An 18037-nucleotide genomic window follows, 5' to 3' on the forward strand; every position below is an offset into this window, starting at 1 on the left:
CTCTTCATTTTCACGTTTTGCTCCAGGTAAAAATGACATGCATCTTCACAACAAACTTTCTTCTCATAAGCAAGACGAGGTAGAGAAGCTTTTAAGTGGGTCTCTAGAACAGACCTGGAAGTCACTGGCCGGGGAACTTGGCTACCAAGAGGAAATCATAGACTCATTCACAAGAGAAGAGTTCCCTGTACGAGCTATGCTTTCTGATTGGTCCTCCAAGGACAGCGCCACCACGGATGCCCTATATACAGCCCTCCGTAAAATTCAACGGGAGGACATTGCCCAGAGCTTGAACAGTGATTCCACTGCTACCTCACCTGTGTGAACCAGATTAGTGGGACAGAAGGAAGATGTTCATGTTGACTTCGCAGGAACATCCTCCTAGAGATGTGAAGGAAAGTTTGCCCCTTGACCCCCTGAAGACCCAGGCATCCCTTTTTACCCAGTATTAACAGACAATCCTTCTGCACTGATGCATTATTTTCAGTATTGTGGTGTGTAATCTTTTTCTCTATGGACCTCTCATGTCCAGGATCTCTAGGTCTTTTCACTGTGATGGACCATAAGGCTCTGAGATAAGGAATCATGAACTTTAGAATTTCAGACTTCCTTTTAAAATCCAAAGGTGCACCCTTCTACGTTTTCCTTCAAAACGTTTTTATCTTATTTTCATAGGCCTCTTCTTGTGACCCCTAAAAATCCAAGTGGCGACTGCCTGATGGCACTTTTTTTTTTTTGTGTCACAAGGTTTTGTGACACAAAATGTCACTTTATAAAGGTTCGGCCACTCTTGCTCTTAGAAAGACTTTATAACATACAACTCCGTGATTGTGTCACTCCTTTAGATTGAGTTTCTCCCATTCCAATGTTGTACCACTTCCAAACTCATGTTCTCTCAATGTCTCACCCTGACATAAGTGGCAAATGTGTGTCATACTGTACAATAATATGATGGTGAAGAGACACCATGAATATGGTCCTCTTCTGCTCACATGATGTCCCCTACACACACACAATGAATGTGCCTCTAATCCATCAAAATTGTTTGTTAGATGTATACTGTGCACACACAAAAGATGTGTCTTATGTTTTATAATGTTCAAAAAGGGACAAATTTAGATCTTTAAATATGAGGAAGTATAATGCAGAGACCAGCTTGCCTCGACCAGTGTTATTTCTGTTATTGAGTCTGAATTTAGGATGCCTTCTAGCTAGGTTTAGCATAACTTACCGAGGTCCCAGGAATCAAGGGATAAAGATGTATACACAGAGCACTGTAATAATCATATTCAATTAGAATGTTCCTTATGTTTTAAGCTAGCTCATGGTGCTGTTGCTCTGAATTCTCTGTATTCAGTGCAGGCTGAAAGTATCTTCTAGTAGGACAACATAACAGTTCCATAATAGAGCTTGCAAGTCCTCATTTGTGTTTTCATTTGACTTAGTGGACAATCTGTTCATTGTATAACTAAAGCTACTCATGCATGAAGCAACTTCGTTTAGCCCTATTCAGACTTTTTAAAATTAAAGTACCTTTGGACAACCAGTGGAGGTCTACATTGACCTCAACCAAACTCAGACCAAACCAAACTGCAGAATTGAAAACCACCTGTCAAGGAAATGACCAGGTTAAGGAAATGTTCTTACCTGGTTATCTGATCCCTAGGCCGAACAATCAAACGATCCAACGGGTTAGCTTCTGTTCAAGTGGGACAATAGGAACAGCTAACTCAAATGATACAATCAATATTGTCTACTTTAAACTTACAACAAATCCAATAGACCTTTAATACAGAACGTACATACAGTGTTATAATTAACCCTGGATAGAAAAAACAGGTAAAATGAGATAACATCCAAAAAACAAAATGATCCCAAATAATTCAGAGAATTATCTGAACTGATTTGACTTAATTGTAAATATATGTCTTCTATGTATGTTTTTTTTTTTAATGAATGTTTTTGGTTCCCTTATATCAACACAGAGATGAATGAATGTAAATAGAACCTGCGCATATGTATTCCGGAACGCGAACAAAGAGCAGGCGACATGCATTGCCTTTACCAAGCTCTGCCCAGATGTTCAAAGGCAGTAGATGGTATTTCTAGTGTGCGCAAGTACTGATGTGTATTGTACCATTGGAATAAGGTGCAGGTCAGATTGGCAAGGTCTTCCATCCAGTGAGCTTGTGTTCCACATGGGCTAGTGTTGCAGATTAGGAAATGCACTGCCCGCATTTAGGTCCTGCTACTCCTAAGAATGCTGGGTAAACCAGCCAGGGTGCTGAGAACTAGGGGCATTCACTTTACTGATGAACAGTTTAACACTACTTTAGTAAATTGAGGTACCCTAAGAAACTGATAACAGATACTGTCACATATACCTCTTCTATGTGGACTTCAGGAGTCTCATGCACAAGCTAGACATCTTATAATGATACCATCTCACTGCTAGTAAATCATTTTCTGCCTAATGGCTGGATTTAAACATCCACCCAAACTGCAGTGGATGCATAATAATTCTTTTTCACAAATAGGCTTTATTCATTTTTTCTTATGTTTTTTTTAGAAATGAATGGTTTGGTGGTCTCCTGCCTCAATCTAACTTTGGTTCCTCCATCAAACCACCCAACCATGCTGTTTGTCAGCAATGCATGACCCATGCTGGAATCAGCCAATCAGAGAAGGTGAAATCTGTGAAAGTGTGTTGGTTGCATACAGGGAAAATGCTCAGCTAAGGAGTTGAATATATAAACAGCTAAAAAAAAAAAGATTATTTGTGAAACAGAACATCCACTAAAATGCAATTATTATTCATATTAGAGTCATTGTTTCCCCCTTAACTGCAATGACCTAAGACCCTTAGCTGACATATCTTTGCAATGCAATTGCCTTGAATATTAGGCAAGAGTCTGCTAGAAAGGATTCATTTGATGGCCGTTATTTAGTTCCTCCAGCCTGTGAGAAGCTCAGGGATTTTAGTGAATGGAATTCAGACATAAAGAGAAGTGACCAGACACTAGTGAGCAATCCTATGTTAACAATTATTCCTATCACTGTGCACTCCTGTCAAGTGCTCTCCCAAACACCTCTCTTGAAATAGCACTGTGTTCTTAGGCTCCTCCTACTGCTCCACATAACCCTCTCTATAACTCCTCCTATTTCTCTATATATCCTTCCCTATAACTCCTCCTACTGCTCCTTATACCCCTCCCTATAACTCCTCCTATTGCTCCATATACCCCTCCCTATAACTCCTCCTATTGCTCCATATACCCCTCCCTATAACTCCTCCTGTTGCTCCATATACCCCTCCCTATAACTCCTCCTATTGCTCCATATACCCCTCCCTATAACTCCTCCTATTGCTCCATATACCCCTCCCTATAACTCCTCCTATTGCTCCGTATACCCCTCCCTATAACTCCTCCTATTGCTCCATATACCCCTCCCTATAACTCCTCCTATTGCTCCATATAACCCTCCCTATAACTCCTCCTATTGTTCCATATACCCCTCCCTATAACTCCTCCTATTGCTCCATATACCCCTCTCCTCCTATTGCTGCATTTAGTACAACTGGATGTGGTTATTTAGACTGGGCATGCTGTGGGCAGATTCAGGGAGGGGCTAAAATGAATTTGTAATTATAATTATTGGCAGGTATGTAATATTAGTAGAGGCTGCTGAAGGTTATTTGATCAAATATTCAATGCACACTTTGTCAGTCATGGTTAATATACTGTATCTTTACACGGGTGAAGATAAAACAGTGATCCGACCTTGTAGCCATTCTGATGGTGACTCCGAGTCACCAGCAACAGCTAAGCACTTAAACAGAGGTCACAATCTTCCCCCACCCGCAGGTCAGAGGTCATGTGGCAGCAGGCCTAGTTACCGTTACCTTTAAGAAAATGTGCCTTTATTTTATTATATCCATTGATTTCTGTAACAGATCCTAATTGCAATGTTTTTTGCTATTTTAAAACAAGATAATTTTTTAGAGCACTTTTTATATAAATATATAAAAATGTCGATTTTTTTTGGTTAATATTTTTGTTAATGTTCAGCAGTTTCCTACGTTCATTTTGTTAAGAAAAAACCTGTAAATATTGGATGTGTTTTTTCTGTGATAGACCTAGATCCTCTCCTCTCGTCCCTTGCCCTATCCTGTGTAAAATAATTTGACTGAAAATTACAGAAACATTCTAATTATTCTCAGAGTGGCTGTGTGTTTTTCTAATTTTCGATACTTTGGCACTTTCTTATGTGAAAAGAACAGTCAAGAAATATAATGGGACTTTAACAACGCACAAGCATCTGCCTTTTCAGATATGGTTTGGCACCAACAAGGATGAGGTCACTTGGGTAAGTGATGTCACAAAGAGCAGATCATTTGGCACTTAGGGCTGTTTTGTCTGATGTGGTTTATGATTTTGCTGCAAATTTGAATTTCTCAAACTTCAAGATTTAGCAATCAAATAAAAATCTGTAGTAGTTCTAAAAAATCTCTCTTCATAGATGAAGACTCCACTAGTGGGAAAGGAATTATATAAAAGTGAATAAAAAATTAAATGAAATGTTTTTGGAAATTTTGAAGAGCAATTTGTTGCATAACGGTATCTTTAAATGTAAGCTTTGGACAGCAGATACTTTGCTAGTGAAGGTATCGATTGTGACACTTCTTGAGTCGTATTGGTCATTGAATCAAATGTACGGATGAGAGAGATCCTTGAGGTTTCTTTTAGTTAATCAACAGGGTACCCTGTTCATAAGTAGAGATTCCTCTAGATCAGTGATCGCCAACCAGTAGCTCATGAGTAACATGTTGCTCCCCAACCCCTTGGATGTTGCTCCCAGCCTCCCAGTGGCCTCAAAGCAGGAGCTTATTTTTGAATTCCAGGCTTGGAGGCAAGTTTTGGTTGTATAAAAACCAGGTGTCCTACCAAACAGATACTCCTGTAGGCTGCCAGTCCACATAGGGGCTACCAATAGTCAATCACAACCCTTACTTGGCACTAACCAGGAACATTTTTCGTGTTTGTGTTGCTCCCCAACTCTTTTTACATCTGAATGTTGCTCACGGGTGGGAAAAGGTTGGGGACCCCTGCTCTAGATCATCCCCTAAATAACCAAACAATTTTATTTTGATCTCTATGGCAAGCAAGCTTCTGCCCTTCTTTGAAATCACTTTCTCTAACTAAGGTGCTCCTACCCTATGACACCCTCGCAGCTTCTCGTCAAACTTGATAAAGATGATGAGCTCCATAACACAAACTCCACTGCCAGAAAAAATACATCTTCTTTCCCTGGGCTTCTAGGTGTAAGGAATTATCTAATGTTTAGTTCTAAACTGGGTTCCAACCCCACATAGGCCTGCTGTAATATTATTGTATCATCAAAGTTCTAGAAGTAAATCTAAAGTAGGTAGTAGAACGTTCTGGTCAATCACAGCGCTTGCAATTGGCATCCACTACATCATCACAGTGAAAGTAAGGGAAGCAAGACAAACAAGCAATGTTTTCCTGGAGGATAAACCCATTGACTCTCTAGTAGAGAAAAACAAAAATTCGTTTCCACCCTAGGCTGACCATGGAATGACTTTGCATGTATCCAGCCAATATGGCTACAAAGAAAGTTTTCTTGGCCAATCTAATGATTGTTGTCTACATGAGTGGTATTCCATGTATGTGCTCTAGGCTGGCTTGGTGCAAACAACTGAAGCATCAGTAGATAACGGAGTTATGTTATTCAAAAATGTAGACCAGCAGTATTTTGGACTTGTTTGTGAACTGAGTAGCAGCTGAGCTGCTTCTGAGGGTTAGCAATACATCATCAAACAGAGCAGCATCTTGGATTATTGGAGTTGTTAAATTGACTGGTGTTCATTTTAACAGGAATATTATGACCCAAAGCACTGCGTATGTATTTATGGCAATATGTACTGAGCACAAGCCAAACCATTGCCATTATACATATGCCCTAGAGCACCGCCTTTGTAAATAAGCCCAATGAGTTTCTCTTGAAAGGAAATGTGTTAGATCTAGTGAATCAATGCTTCTTGGCTGGGCAAGACCCCTTATTATTTCCAGGCCTCTGATAATACATTCTTGGCAGCCATCAACATGTGAGAAGTCATTGTCTAAGAAAATGCTGGTTGATGTTTGCCAAGTAGCAATTCCCATGGTTCTAATTTCATCCCTTCCTGCAAAAAAACAAGTTGCAGTTGCCAGTGTAATGGATGGACTGTGTTTTTGGTTCTGTTGGTGTTATAAGGCCTATAAATGTTGCAGACAGTCTTTGAAAACATTGATGCAGAAATCAAGATTTAACTTAAAAGGGATGAAAAAACATAGAAGAACCTTTCTGGTGACATTGCAGAAGTCAAAACAAGGAGTCCAGCCAAGTCTAGGATAGGCAAAGAACCAATGTACGAAACCCTTACATGAAAATTAGGGTCCCTGGTGAGCCCACCCCACTCCTGAATCACTCCAGCTGGCCTACAATAATGACCAATTCACCTTACACACTGATAAGAAGCTGAGTAGTGGTGCCATCTTCTCCAGCTATATCTTCTCTAACAAGTGATTGCAGGAACAGTTGCCCAGTTAAAGCCAGACCCAGACCAGACTATCAAAGTCATTCCTATTCCTTCAATATTGAGTGATCATCTTGGATAGCTTCTTCCTGAAGTTGCCGGAAGTTCCTTCAGCCCATGCACAATGTTGACATTGCATGGGTTTTGTGAATGACCCATAGGCATGGCATATTTACTGTGCATCATCCTTGAAGACCTCAGCTGGTGTAGGGCAGGTGGGTAAATCCAAGAACAGAACATATACCGACATCACCCCATACACAGACCCTTCAAATGAAGCTTCATCGTTTTCTAACTTTGCTTGTCCCTTTCATTAGGCTGCAATACACACTGAAGCCTAATCTTTTAGCTATTTAGAGTGGGTCCCAATTTCAAACCAAGGTTATTGGGTATTTAGCAAGAGTATTAGTACTTAGACATAATTGCCTACATAGAAACACAATGTCCATTAGACCTTTAATTCATTCGTGCCTCTAATGAATCTCACTCTGCTGCTGGCTAACTGCAACATTTTTGGCAACATTTTTGGAGTTTTTTAATTCCAAAGAAAGGTCAACTTGTCTGCCCCCCAGCTAAACGGTCTCATCAATAAACTATAAGAAGATCAATGAATCTTAAAAAAAAAACTTTCCTCCTAGAAAAATGTTCTCAACAGAAATAAAATTCCCTTTGCAAAGACATGGTTTTACAACTAATTGAACACAGGTGTCACTGTTTAGCAATCAGCCTAAATTCAACCTCAGTAATGTGGGTGCTTTGGATGAGCTTCAGCAGAAACACACTAAGCAGAATAAAATTAAAAGGAAAGGCAGAAATAGTGCAAAAAACAGCATTAAACTGGGACTTCAGAGGCGAAGCAAAGAACAACTGGGGTCTACGTTTGTCAAATGCCAATTGATTCAGGTAGGGGACCTGTTATCCAGAATGCTCAGGACCATGGTTTTTCCAAATAAGGAAAAATTTGTAATTTGGATCTCGTTACTTTAAGTCTACTAAAAATCATTTAAACATGAAATAAACCCAATGTCTCCAATAAGGATCGAGTACAAGGTACTGTTTTATTATAACAGAGAAAAATGAAATAACATTCTAAAATTTGGAATTATCTTCTTTAAATTAAGTATATGGGAGATGGCCAGCCAGTATTAATGGGTTTCTGGATCAGGGATCTGTATAGGATTTGTATATAGGACCATGGTGGAAACAAGAATGGGCTGATGATGGGAATTCCCTAGACTGAGGCACACTAGGGTCAAAGCCCATCAGAAGATCCTCTGGTGCTGTGGTAGGATGGTCCTGCACTGCAGAAAACTTGGTGAAATACCTCCCACCATATTTAAAAGTAATTAAGTAATTCAAAAAAAAACAACTGTAATTATTGAAGACGTTTTACTGCTCATCCGAGCAGCTTCTTCAGTTCAACTGATTAGTGTGGGAAGTTCTCGGCATATAGACTCTTCCACCAATCCAATCACAACAGCACACGGCAAGTCTTCAGAGAGGAGTGATTGGATTGGTGGAAGAGTCTAAATGCAGAGAACTTCCCACACCAGTCAGTTGAACCGAAGAAGCTGCTCGGATGAGTACTGAAGCGTCTTCAATACTTAAGGTGGCCATACATGGAGAGATCCGCTCGTTTGGCGATGTCGCCAAACGAGCGGATCTCCCTCCGATATGCCCACTTTGAGGTTCGCAATATCGGGCTGATCCGATCGTGGGCCCTAGGGCCCAACGATCGGATCCTAACGATGCCTAACGGGCGGTCGGATCGCGGGACAGCATCAACAAATAGATGCGGCCGCGATCCGACGGGATTTTTTGTCCCAAACGATCGAGATCTGCCCGACTTTCGGCCAGATCTCGATCGGTGAAGCCCGTCGGGGGGCCCCATACACGGGCCAATAAGCTGCCGACGCGGTCTGTCGGCAGCTTTTATCGGCCCATGTATGGCCACCTTTACTCAGCAAGTCCAGTTGTTTATTTTTGAATTATTTGTTTTAGATATACCATGACCTGGATGAATGAATATTTTAATAGTCATACTCCCACCATATTGATAATTGAATAAATTCAAATGTATTCCATAAATATCTCTGTGGATGGATTTCCCAGTTGTCAGCTCCCAATGTCCGCCAATCAACGCCAACTAGACCAGTCAAAACTCAAGTATCCAATGTTGATGAGGAGGTCCAGGAAATATATGTATATATGATAGGTCCTTTAGATTGTAACCACCACTGCTACTGTGTGTACTGATGGCGTAATAATACTTAGATATAGATGATATGTCAATTAAACCACAGTGATTTCCTATAAAAGGCTTACTGGCCGGAGATTCTACAAGTGAAATTGAACGAATAATTGCATGACATTTTCTGGCAGCTCCTCTATCAATATGACATTGTTCAGCAAAAGTAAAAAAAAAAAAAAAGAGCACGGAATTCTGACATACAGACTGCGGTTCCCAAATGGATATTTTTGATCCGTAGTCATGCTACATCCCAGTCTTGTGGTTAGAGCCTCTTAGCGACGGGCAGGGTTTACTTTGGAGTTTGCTGAAAAGACTTAAGTGGTTTAATGCGAGGGTGGAATCTAATTACGGATGCAAGCTACAAGTCGCTTCCCTCCCATTCCCACCGTTCTTGAGTGACGTCTCTTAGAAGTAATTCTCATTCTCAGCATTTAGGGAACATGTGCTCCCAACTCACCGAGACGCTGACGGCATCTTTGAGGCTTCAGATAAATAAGGCACTTAGTTCTTTCCTCACTACAATGGTGGCTTTGTGCTGGTATTAGAATTAATAACCGTTTGTGGGCACAAATGCAGGATCAAAGATATTTCTTTTAAAAGACAGTCTACCTTGTATTCATGCCTTTATACTGTCTAACTGAGGTAGGTCAGTTAAAATGAATTTCAATGCTGATCGTTGGCAACATCCTTCCTTATCATTTCCTATAGTTAACTCATTGCTAGTGGTTGTTCCGGGGTTTCTGTAAAGGTATTTGCCCCTGTTCACCCTCTCTGTGTATGAATTATGCACTGCATTAACGTGGCAAACACATTGTCATCGTGGGATTGATACTGTCATTTTTCTGGAATTCTTGGAAAAACTGCATTGTGGGCACAAAATATTTAAGTGTCTTTGCGCAGGCAGCATTGGTGGCAGAAATGGACCCTGAGGCTTTCAGTGTCAGTTTACACATTAATATAAGATCAAGTATGAACACAAGTTAGTCTAGCCCAGTGGTCCCCAACCAGTAGCTCGTGAGCAACATGTTCCTCTCCAACCCCTTGGATGTTGCTCCCAATGGCCTCAAAGTAGAGGATTCCAGGCTTGGAGGCAAGTTTCGGTTTCATAAATACCAGGTGCATCAGGTGTACTACCAAACAGAGCCTCAATGGAGGTTGACAATCCACATAGGGGCTACCAAATGGCCAATTGCAGCACTTATTTGGCACCCCAAGAACATTTCCTATGCTAGTGTTGCTCCCCCAACTCCTTTTACTTCTGAATGTTGCTCACGGGTTCAAAAGGTTGGGGATCCCTGGTCTAGCCTAACCTTAAATAAAAGGGTTGACACAACATAGAACCACTTGACCTATGTAATCCTGCTATTCACCCCTATACTCAAAGGTCCTAGATTTATTTAATCCACAGGACAGTATCACGTGGATCCTAAGCACAACCTGATGAGGGTTGTTACAAGAAATTACACTAATAACATGAAACACCATGGAGAGACCCTTTATCTGGCTGTCCAGCTAGAGGTCCATTGGCTGGATGTAACCCTCAAAAGGATTGACCCTTGAGGAGGTGCACTATATGGTTAAATGTATGTTGACAGCTGTCAAAAACCAACACCAAGGCTATTAATATGAAGTTGGTCCTTGCTCTACAGCATTAAGCCTTAAGTCTTCTGGAAAGACTTACCACTAGACTTTGCCGACCCTTTGTGAGGACCTACCATGAACAAACTACACAGCAGGGCCCAACTGAATAAATACTGGAATCTTATCACTATATCTGTAGAGCCCTTGAATCAAGGAACTGACAAGGCTCTGGTGCTGTATGTAAGTGAAAATAGGTGCTGCAGAATTTTCAGATATTATATTGTTTTGGTTTCACTTTCTTTCAAATGTTACCCTCGGCTTTGTATTTGAAACTGCGATGGTAAGTGCTTTTATACAGGTAACAAATTCCACACCCAAATCTAATTACTAATGAGAATTGCAATATTTTTTAACCTATGGACCCCAAAACTGAGCCCAATACTGTTTGAGAAGGGTCTTTCTGAACCCCTTTAACAAGGAAACATTTAATTATGCAGTAGAAAATATACAGGGTTATGTAATAAAAGGCACTAAGTTTGCCCAGGAGCAGTAACCCATAGCAACCAATCAGCAGGCAGCATTTACTGGTCACCTGTTTAAAAGCAAACATCTTATTGGTTGATATGGGTTACTGCTCCTCTGCAAACTTAGTGCCTTTTATTACATATGGGGGATAGAGTCTTTAAGTCACCTTATTATTTCTGACTTTTCAATGCCAGAACTTCAGCCAAGGGAAGCTGTGCTAGGCTGACATATTGGAAGACACACAGAGGTGAGTATGTAAAGGTTAGACAACCATGTGGTCTATCGGGTGCTATTGCATTGAAAAGGGCTCGTTGCAGACCCAATTAAAGGGATACTGTCATGGAAAACATGTTTTTTTCAAAACACACCCGTTAATAGTACTACTCCAGCAGACTTCTGCACTGAAATCCATTTCTCAAAAGAGCAAACAGATTTTTTTATATTCAGTTTTGAAATCTGACATGGGGCTAGACATATTGTCAATTTCCCAGCTGCCCCTGGTCATGTGACTTGTGCCTGCACTTTAGGAGAGAAATGCTTTCTGGCAGGCTGCTGTTTTTCCTTCTCATTTATGGAAAGCCTTTCCACTAGATGGACCATTGTTGGTGGTATTTGCTTCCACTTATATGTAAGACATCGGACACTGATGTTGGGGCTCAGGACAGGCTCATAGTTGGGGTTCCAATTCATCCTACAGTTGTTCAGTTGGGTTGAGGCCAGGGCTCTGTGTAGGCAACTCTTCCACTTCTATCCCAAACAATGTATCTGTGTCAATAATGCTGGATGTGGCTTAAATAGCATTAAATAAATTAGACACACAGTGTATATACAGTAAAATACGTCTTCTGATCTTTTCTTTTTTCTCTTTTAGAAGGTATAGAGAAAACCATGTATTATATTTCATGCGGAATGATTATTTATTAACCAGTGCTGGTTGCAGAAACACCAAGCCCACATAACAGCCTGGCATCCCAGCGTCTCTCGAATGAGAAAGCCTTAGGAGCAGTTGTTTTTAATCATTCTGTAATTGCGGTGATAGAGAAACATTCTCAGAACATCCACCTGTGTAATGGCACTGGGTTTTGTAAATGAAGGAAATCAGAGTTCTATATATAGATGTATATGGAAGTAGGTTTGTCTTCTTTTAATATTTAAAATCACACACAGTGTACACATGGGGCAATTGCATTTTTCAGAAATGTGCATTTAGTGTCTCAGTTCTAAATTATAGGTATATCTGTACATGAGCCTGGAATCTGTTCTAATCTGGATCAATTGTCAGTGTTTTGTATTCCAACCTCCCTCCAACCGATCTCAGTGCTCTCTTCCTCCATCTGCCAGCCCTTCCTTACTCTACACCCTAATGTTCTCCCTAACCCTAAATTAGATTAGATTATCGTTGTGGTAAGAGATAGAAGGAAAGAAGGAAAAATTAAGAGCCATTAATTATAGTTTTTATAGCTTTAAAACGTAGCTTTGCACCCAGTTCTGTACTACCACATACCCAACGTGCACTACCACCAAAAAGCCACCCTGCAGTAGTCATCATTTCTCACTTGTCCTCACAGATACAAACTTCTCCAACGTTATTCAGATTTGTTTATGTGTATCCACTGCGTAAATAACATGACATTTGCATACAATATCCTTCCATCATTGACTTTTTCCTTATTGTCCTTTTGTGACTATTAGTGAATAAAAGTATTTAAAGGGATACTGTCATGGGAAAAAACATTTTTTTCAAAATGAATCGGTTAATAGTGCTGCTCCAGCAGAATTTTGTGCTGGAATCCATTTCTCAAAAGAGCAAACAGATTTTTTTATATTCAATTTTGAAATCTGACATGGGGCTAGACATTTTGTCAATTTCCCAGCTGCCCTCAGTCATGTGACTTGTGCTCTGATAAACTTCAATCACTCTTTACTGCTGTACTGCAAGTTGGAGTGATATCACTCCCTCCCTTTTCCCCTCCAGCAGCCTAACAACAGAACAATGGGAAAGTAACCAGATAGCAGCTCCCTAACACAAGATAACAGCTGCCTGGTAGATCTAAGAACAACACTCAATAGTAAAATCCAGGTCCCACTGAGACACATTCAGTTACATTGAGAAGGAAAAACAGCAGCCTGCCAGAAAGCATTTCTCTCCTAAAGTGCAGGCACAAGTCACATGACCAGGGGCAGCTGGGAAATTGACAAAATGTCTAGCCCCATGTCAAATTTCAAAATTGAATATAAAAAAATCTGTTTGCTCTTTTGAGAAATGGATTTCAGTGCAGAATTCTGCTGGAGTAGAACTATTAACTGATGCGTTTTCAAAAAAACACGTTTTCCGATGACAGGATCCCTTTAAGGGAGAACTAACATTTTATCAAACTTATGGGTTATCCTATGAACACTAAATTGTGGCCCAGCTTGTAAATGAAGTACATACATGTTATTGTATATGAATGATGTCCAAATCTCATGCCAAAACCAAGGGTATAAATTTGGGATCACTGGATCTCTACCACCAAAAGCTGGAAAATTGAGAATTTGCCCAAAAGACTTTGCCTATGGTAAACCACAACATCTTCAAGAGTTTTACCTAGTGCAAAGTGTCCTCCTAAAAGGACCAGCCACACTTATCAGCTCTCCCTCCTTTTACAAACTCCAAAATGAAGCTCCAAAGGTGGCCATAGAAACACACATATTATCTTATGAAATAAAATTTTCAATGATATTCAGTTCGCGTATGGCGGGAGACGATTGATATCGGCAGAAGACTTGGATATCGGTTGGCTCCTCTATCGGCCCAGGCGGAATATTTTGATCGGGCACCTTTGAAGGAACCCAAACATCGGCCATTGTTAGTGCTGAATGGTCAGATACAGGTAGAATTCTATTGTTTCTATATGTCTATCTGACCATTCAGCTCTACACATGGGCAGTGTTCTGGTGCCTTCAAAGGTGCCCGATCAAAATATTCCGCCTGGGCCGATAGAGGAGTCGACCGATATCCAAGTCTTCTGCCGATATCAATCGTCTCCCGCCATACATGAACTGAATATCATTGAAAATTTGCTTCATACGATAATATGTGTGTTTTTATGGCCACCTTTGAAACCAACGATCTTTCGTGGAAAGATCTTTTCCAAGAAAGATCATAATTGTTACATCTATGACCACCTTAACATCTTCTCTAACTTCTCCTCTGGTTAAAATGAAAACCAGGGCTCCTAAACAGGCCTACTCTAATATAACTGAGCAAGAGGACCTTGTCTGTTTTTCATAGACATCCAACTACCATCGTAAAATGCAGCCCATAACCAAATCCATGTCTCATGACCAAGATCATTGTTATGGTGGAGGTGACAAATCCAAGGATAATTATATAGGATGTGAAAGAGGAAATGAATACTTTGTCCTGCGTTCCATGGGATCAAATCCTACAGAAATTAGTGTTTCCAGCAAAATCAGGTTGAAGTTATTTTTTTTTTAAATTTGGTTACGATATTAGTAATTCTAACTGTTAAAAATGTCCATATTAAATGTCAATTACCTAATATTCTACACTTGAAATATAGGCAATGTATATGTACATGCTGTATGTTGTCTGTGTGATTTACACCCCGGTTGCTGAAACTCCACCATGTATTACCCTGGGGCCACACGTGTTATAATCCTGCTCAATTTAATTAAATTCTCCATATATCAGCCTAGAAAAGAAAAACGCTTTGGAGCACAATTTTCGATTTCATTTATAAGAAAGGTTCAGTTCTGAGCATCTTCAACGGAGCAAAGCTGATCCCTTTATTCTTCTTTTAATTCAAGACAAATGGTATTTCTGTGAATAGGCATAACAGTCATTTCCTTCCTCTACGGGTATAATATTTCTTGAAGCCAAAGTCATGTTTATTTCCCCTTATTGCAGCATCTTTGCCATCAACTGTGAATTCAACTGTGAAACAGGCCCTGCCGCAATATGGATATTTCACTATAAAACCCATACAATCCCTTCTGTTGGAATTACATAAGAAGTTATGAAGACCGAATCAAGGAACGACCCTTGAGGGCATATTGACAAAGGTTTTCCCTTTCCTCTGTATTCGTGTTTTCTCCAAATGGCCTTCTAAATACATGTTTATAATCACCGCAGTTTATGCTCCTGTCACCTTGGTCCTGCCATGAGGAATTGGAAAACTGGAATTCACATAAATTGTTATTCTTTCAGACATATGGGACCGATTTGACTTTTCTTTTAAACAGCCCGGGGATTTAACCTTGAATTCTGGCTAAATCCTTGACTCTGCAAATTAGTAGTAATGGCAATTGTAAACTATATGGGAATAGAAGATCAGGAATGGAGTCCTATTACTACCATGCCATCTATATAGAAATACTGACTGCGTTTTTTCTAGTTTCAGAATATATATTTAGATATATGGCTAATAGTGATGTGCCAACTCCAAGCCACCCCTTCCCAGACCAACATTAGGCAAATATTTTAACATCTGTTCCCATGCCAGAGACATCAGAGATGGTTGGAGTAGTGATGCACCCATGAGTGAAGGGAGAAGGATGTGGATGGTGATCACCAGAAGGCAGGTGTGGACTGGGAGTCAAAATAAGCCCTGGCATTTCAGGCCCAATCAGCTCCCCACCAGCTCACTAAATAGCAACTTTCTATGGCATCTTATGACAGCCAGAACTCACAAATGGCCAGTCCGGGCCTGCCAGAACGGTTTTAGTAGACCAGTGACCTCACCAGAGGGATTCTCAGCCAACCCATGCACCAGTAATAGCTATCATTTTGGTAATAAGTGCTTTTTCTGCTTGCATATTTAGTAATATTGGTGCCTAAATGTACTACTAGTAACTCATAGCAAGACGTTGCAGTGTGCTTTGTCTACTGACAAGGAAATATCTTTGCCTGGTCTAGTTTAGTACCTATAGTTTCTTAGTAGAAAATTAGCACCACTGCCTCTACTTGCTCCTTGCTACAAAGCAGGCCTTGCATTGCAACAATACTTTCAAATTATTCACAGTAATGAAGATAATGCCTTTTCTTTCCATTAAACGGGGTCCTAGATGCCCTCATGGAGTCCAGGCGACAGGCAACATATGAATTCTTCCTCTCACACTGAGCCAAGAGTGATGGAGTTGCATGAAGGTATGTGTGTGTGTACTTTTGTACTGACAAGATTTCTTGGTAGGTCCAGCAGCACTTATATTACACATCTAGTCAAGTGCAGAAGAATCGAAACTCTCTGCAGATACTTTTGACACTTGAAATATTTCTCAGCATGAGTGGATCACTCTCATATCCCCACAATCTCTCCTCATTGAGGCCGTTGCTGCCCAGATCTACATTTCTCCTAACCATATATGTCGTGACGCTATCCTGACAATGCCTCATTCCCTAAGCCAGGGGTAACCAACCTTTTTGACCCATGAGCAACACTCAAGTATAAAATAATGTTGGAGAGCAACACAAAATACGGGCTGTGATTGGGTATTGGTAGCCTCTATGTGGACTTGCAGCCAACAGGAGGCTCTGTTTGGCATTATACTGTACATGTTTATGCAACTAAAGCTTGCCTTTAAGCCAGAAATTCAAAAAGAAGCACCTGCTTGGAGGCCACTGAGAGCAACATCCAAGGGATCAAAGAGCAACATGTTTTTTACAAGCTCCTGGTTGGGGATCACTGCCCTAAGCCTTCCCCTGGACCAGTTCAGAGTCATGTTGAGCCAAGGCAGCACAGGCTATAGTGCATGTGAGTTGTATTTCTTTCTTTCTATAGTCTACTTGCTAAACTCTCACATCCTCACTCCCTCTCTATTTTAGGTGGCATTTTACACTCCTGCCTCCTGAATATCTCTGACCGTTGCCATTTAGCAGAAGCTTTACATGAAACTAATTCTGTCGAATGCCGGAATGGTCTGAAGGACTCTGAATGGAGAGGCCTAGTTGTGTATTTCTATAGCAACGTACCCCAAGCCAACCAAGGTAATCAGATGCTTTGGGAGGTTGCCATGGCAATGGAATAATGAGGCCTACTGCTGGGTAAGACTGGAGGGGGGGCACTTAAGATCAGACTTTCTGTTATGGTGTCATGTTTGTTCATGTTTCTCCTCTCACCATTGATTTGCCGACGTCAACTTCGTGTTAACCTTTATATTTCCAGGAGGCACTTACATGTTGTGACAAAAAAATGATAAAATGTTTCCTTTCCCTTATGAAAATAAAGGTGGTTTATACATTTAACCAATTCAGTGTCAACTGATCAAGCAGTTTGTATTCTTCAGATTAGGCCATTTACAATATTTTTAAATTTCCATTTAGGTGTGCTTCTTGGTTGAGCTTTGCAGAGGAACAACTACTGGCTTACATCACTCACCCCCAGTCACCAACTACCCTGGATTTGGTCTATATCCTATGTATTTAAAATTGACCAACTGCAACTGTTTAACGCAAAACAACATTTATTTTTCAGAATGTAATAATTAGCCCCTATTTTTTGCTTGATGACTTGCAATGACTTTGACTTTGCTTCTCAAAGATGCCCAGAGCTCACTGAGCGTGTGAGCGTCACCAGCTTTCTATCGGCAAGCTTTAAGGAAGATGCCACCAGCTGTGTCCAACTGGATAATGGTCAAGTCCAAGGACTGAGGCAAAAACTGCAAAATCCCGGTGCAAAACCCCTGTAAGTTTACCCAGCAGTACAATGGTAGATCAGCTTCCTATGGGAAGAGTTTAGATGGATTCCACCAAGGGGTTGAGTCTCAGTATAAAGCTTCCAATAGGCAGCTATAGAACGATCCCAGTTGCATAGTGTTGAGTCCCAAGATCCAAACCAATTTTGGTTGAAGGTTTATTTAATACAAAGGAGTCCAGGAGAGTTTCATAAATAGGGAAACAGAGTTAAAACAGCTGCCCTTCTATAGTTTGGCCTATCCAAGATTGTTATCCCGATATGTTCCTAAAATTAAATTTTATGTGTCCTTCTGACTGGTGTTGAGGAATGGACAGTTTCCCAGATCAAGGAAACTACCTCCAGAACAACTGCAACAGTCAGTAAGGGTTACCAGGGCAAAATAAG

The 18037-nt window shown here is 40.6% G+C and overlaps 1 protein-coding gene across 1 annotated transcript in view; it reads left to right on the forward strand.

Annotated features, from left to right (window-relative positions):
- The window catches only part of ngfr.S (nerve growth factor receptor S homeolog), a 28802-nt gene extending 25608 nt beyond the window's left edge, over nucleotides 1-3194 (forward strand). The window contains exon 6 of the mRNA XM_018238047.2: nucleotides 27-3194. Within this exon, the coding sequence (XP_018093536.1) occupies nucleotides 27-325 (299 nt within the window). The 3' untranslated portion in view covers nucleotides 326-3194. The remainder of the gene's footprint in view (nucleotides 1-26) is intronic.
- The last annotated feature ends 14843 nt before the right edge of the window (nucleotides 3195-18037 follow it).

Source organism: Xenopus laevis, chromosome 9_10S (assembly GCF_017654675.1).
Source record: "Xenopus laevis strain J_2021 chromosome 9_10S, Xenopus_laevis_v10.1, whole genome shotgun sequence".
In the NCBI taxonomy this organism is placed as follows: Eukaryota; Metazoa; Chordata; class Amphibia; order Anura; family Pipidae; genus Xenopus; species Xenopus laevis.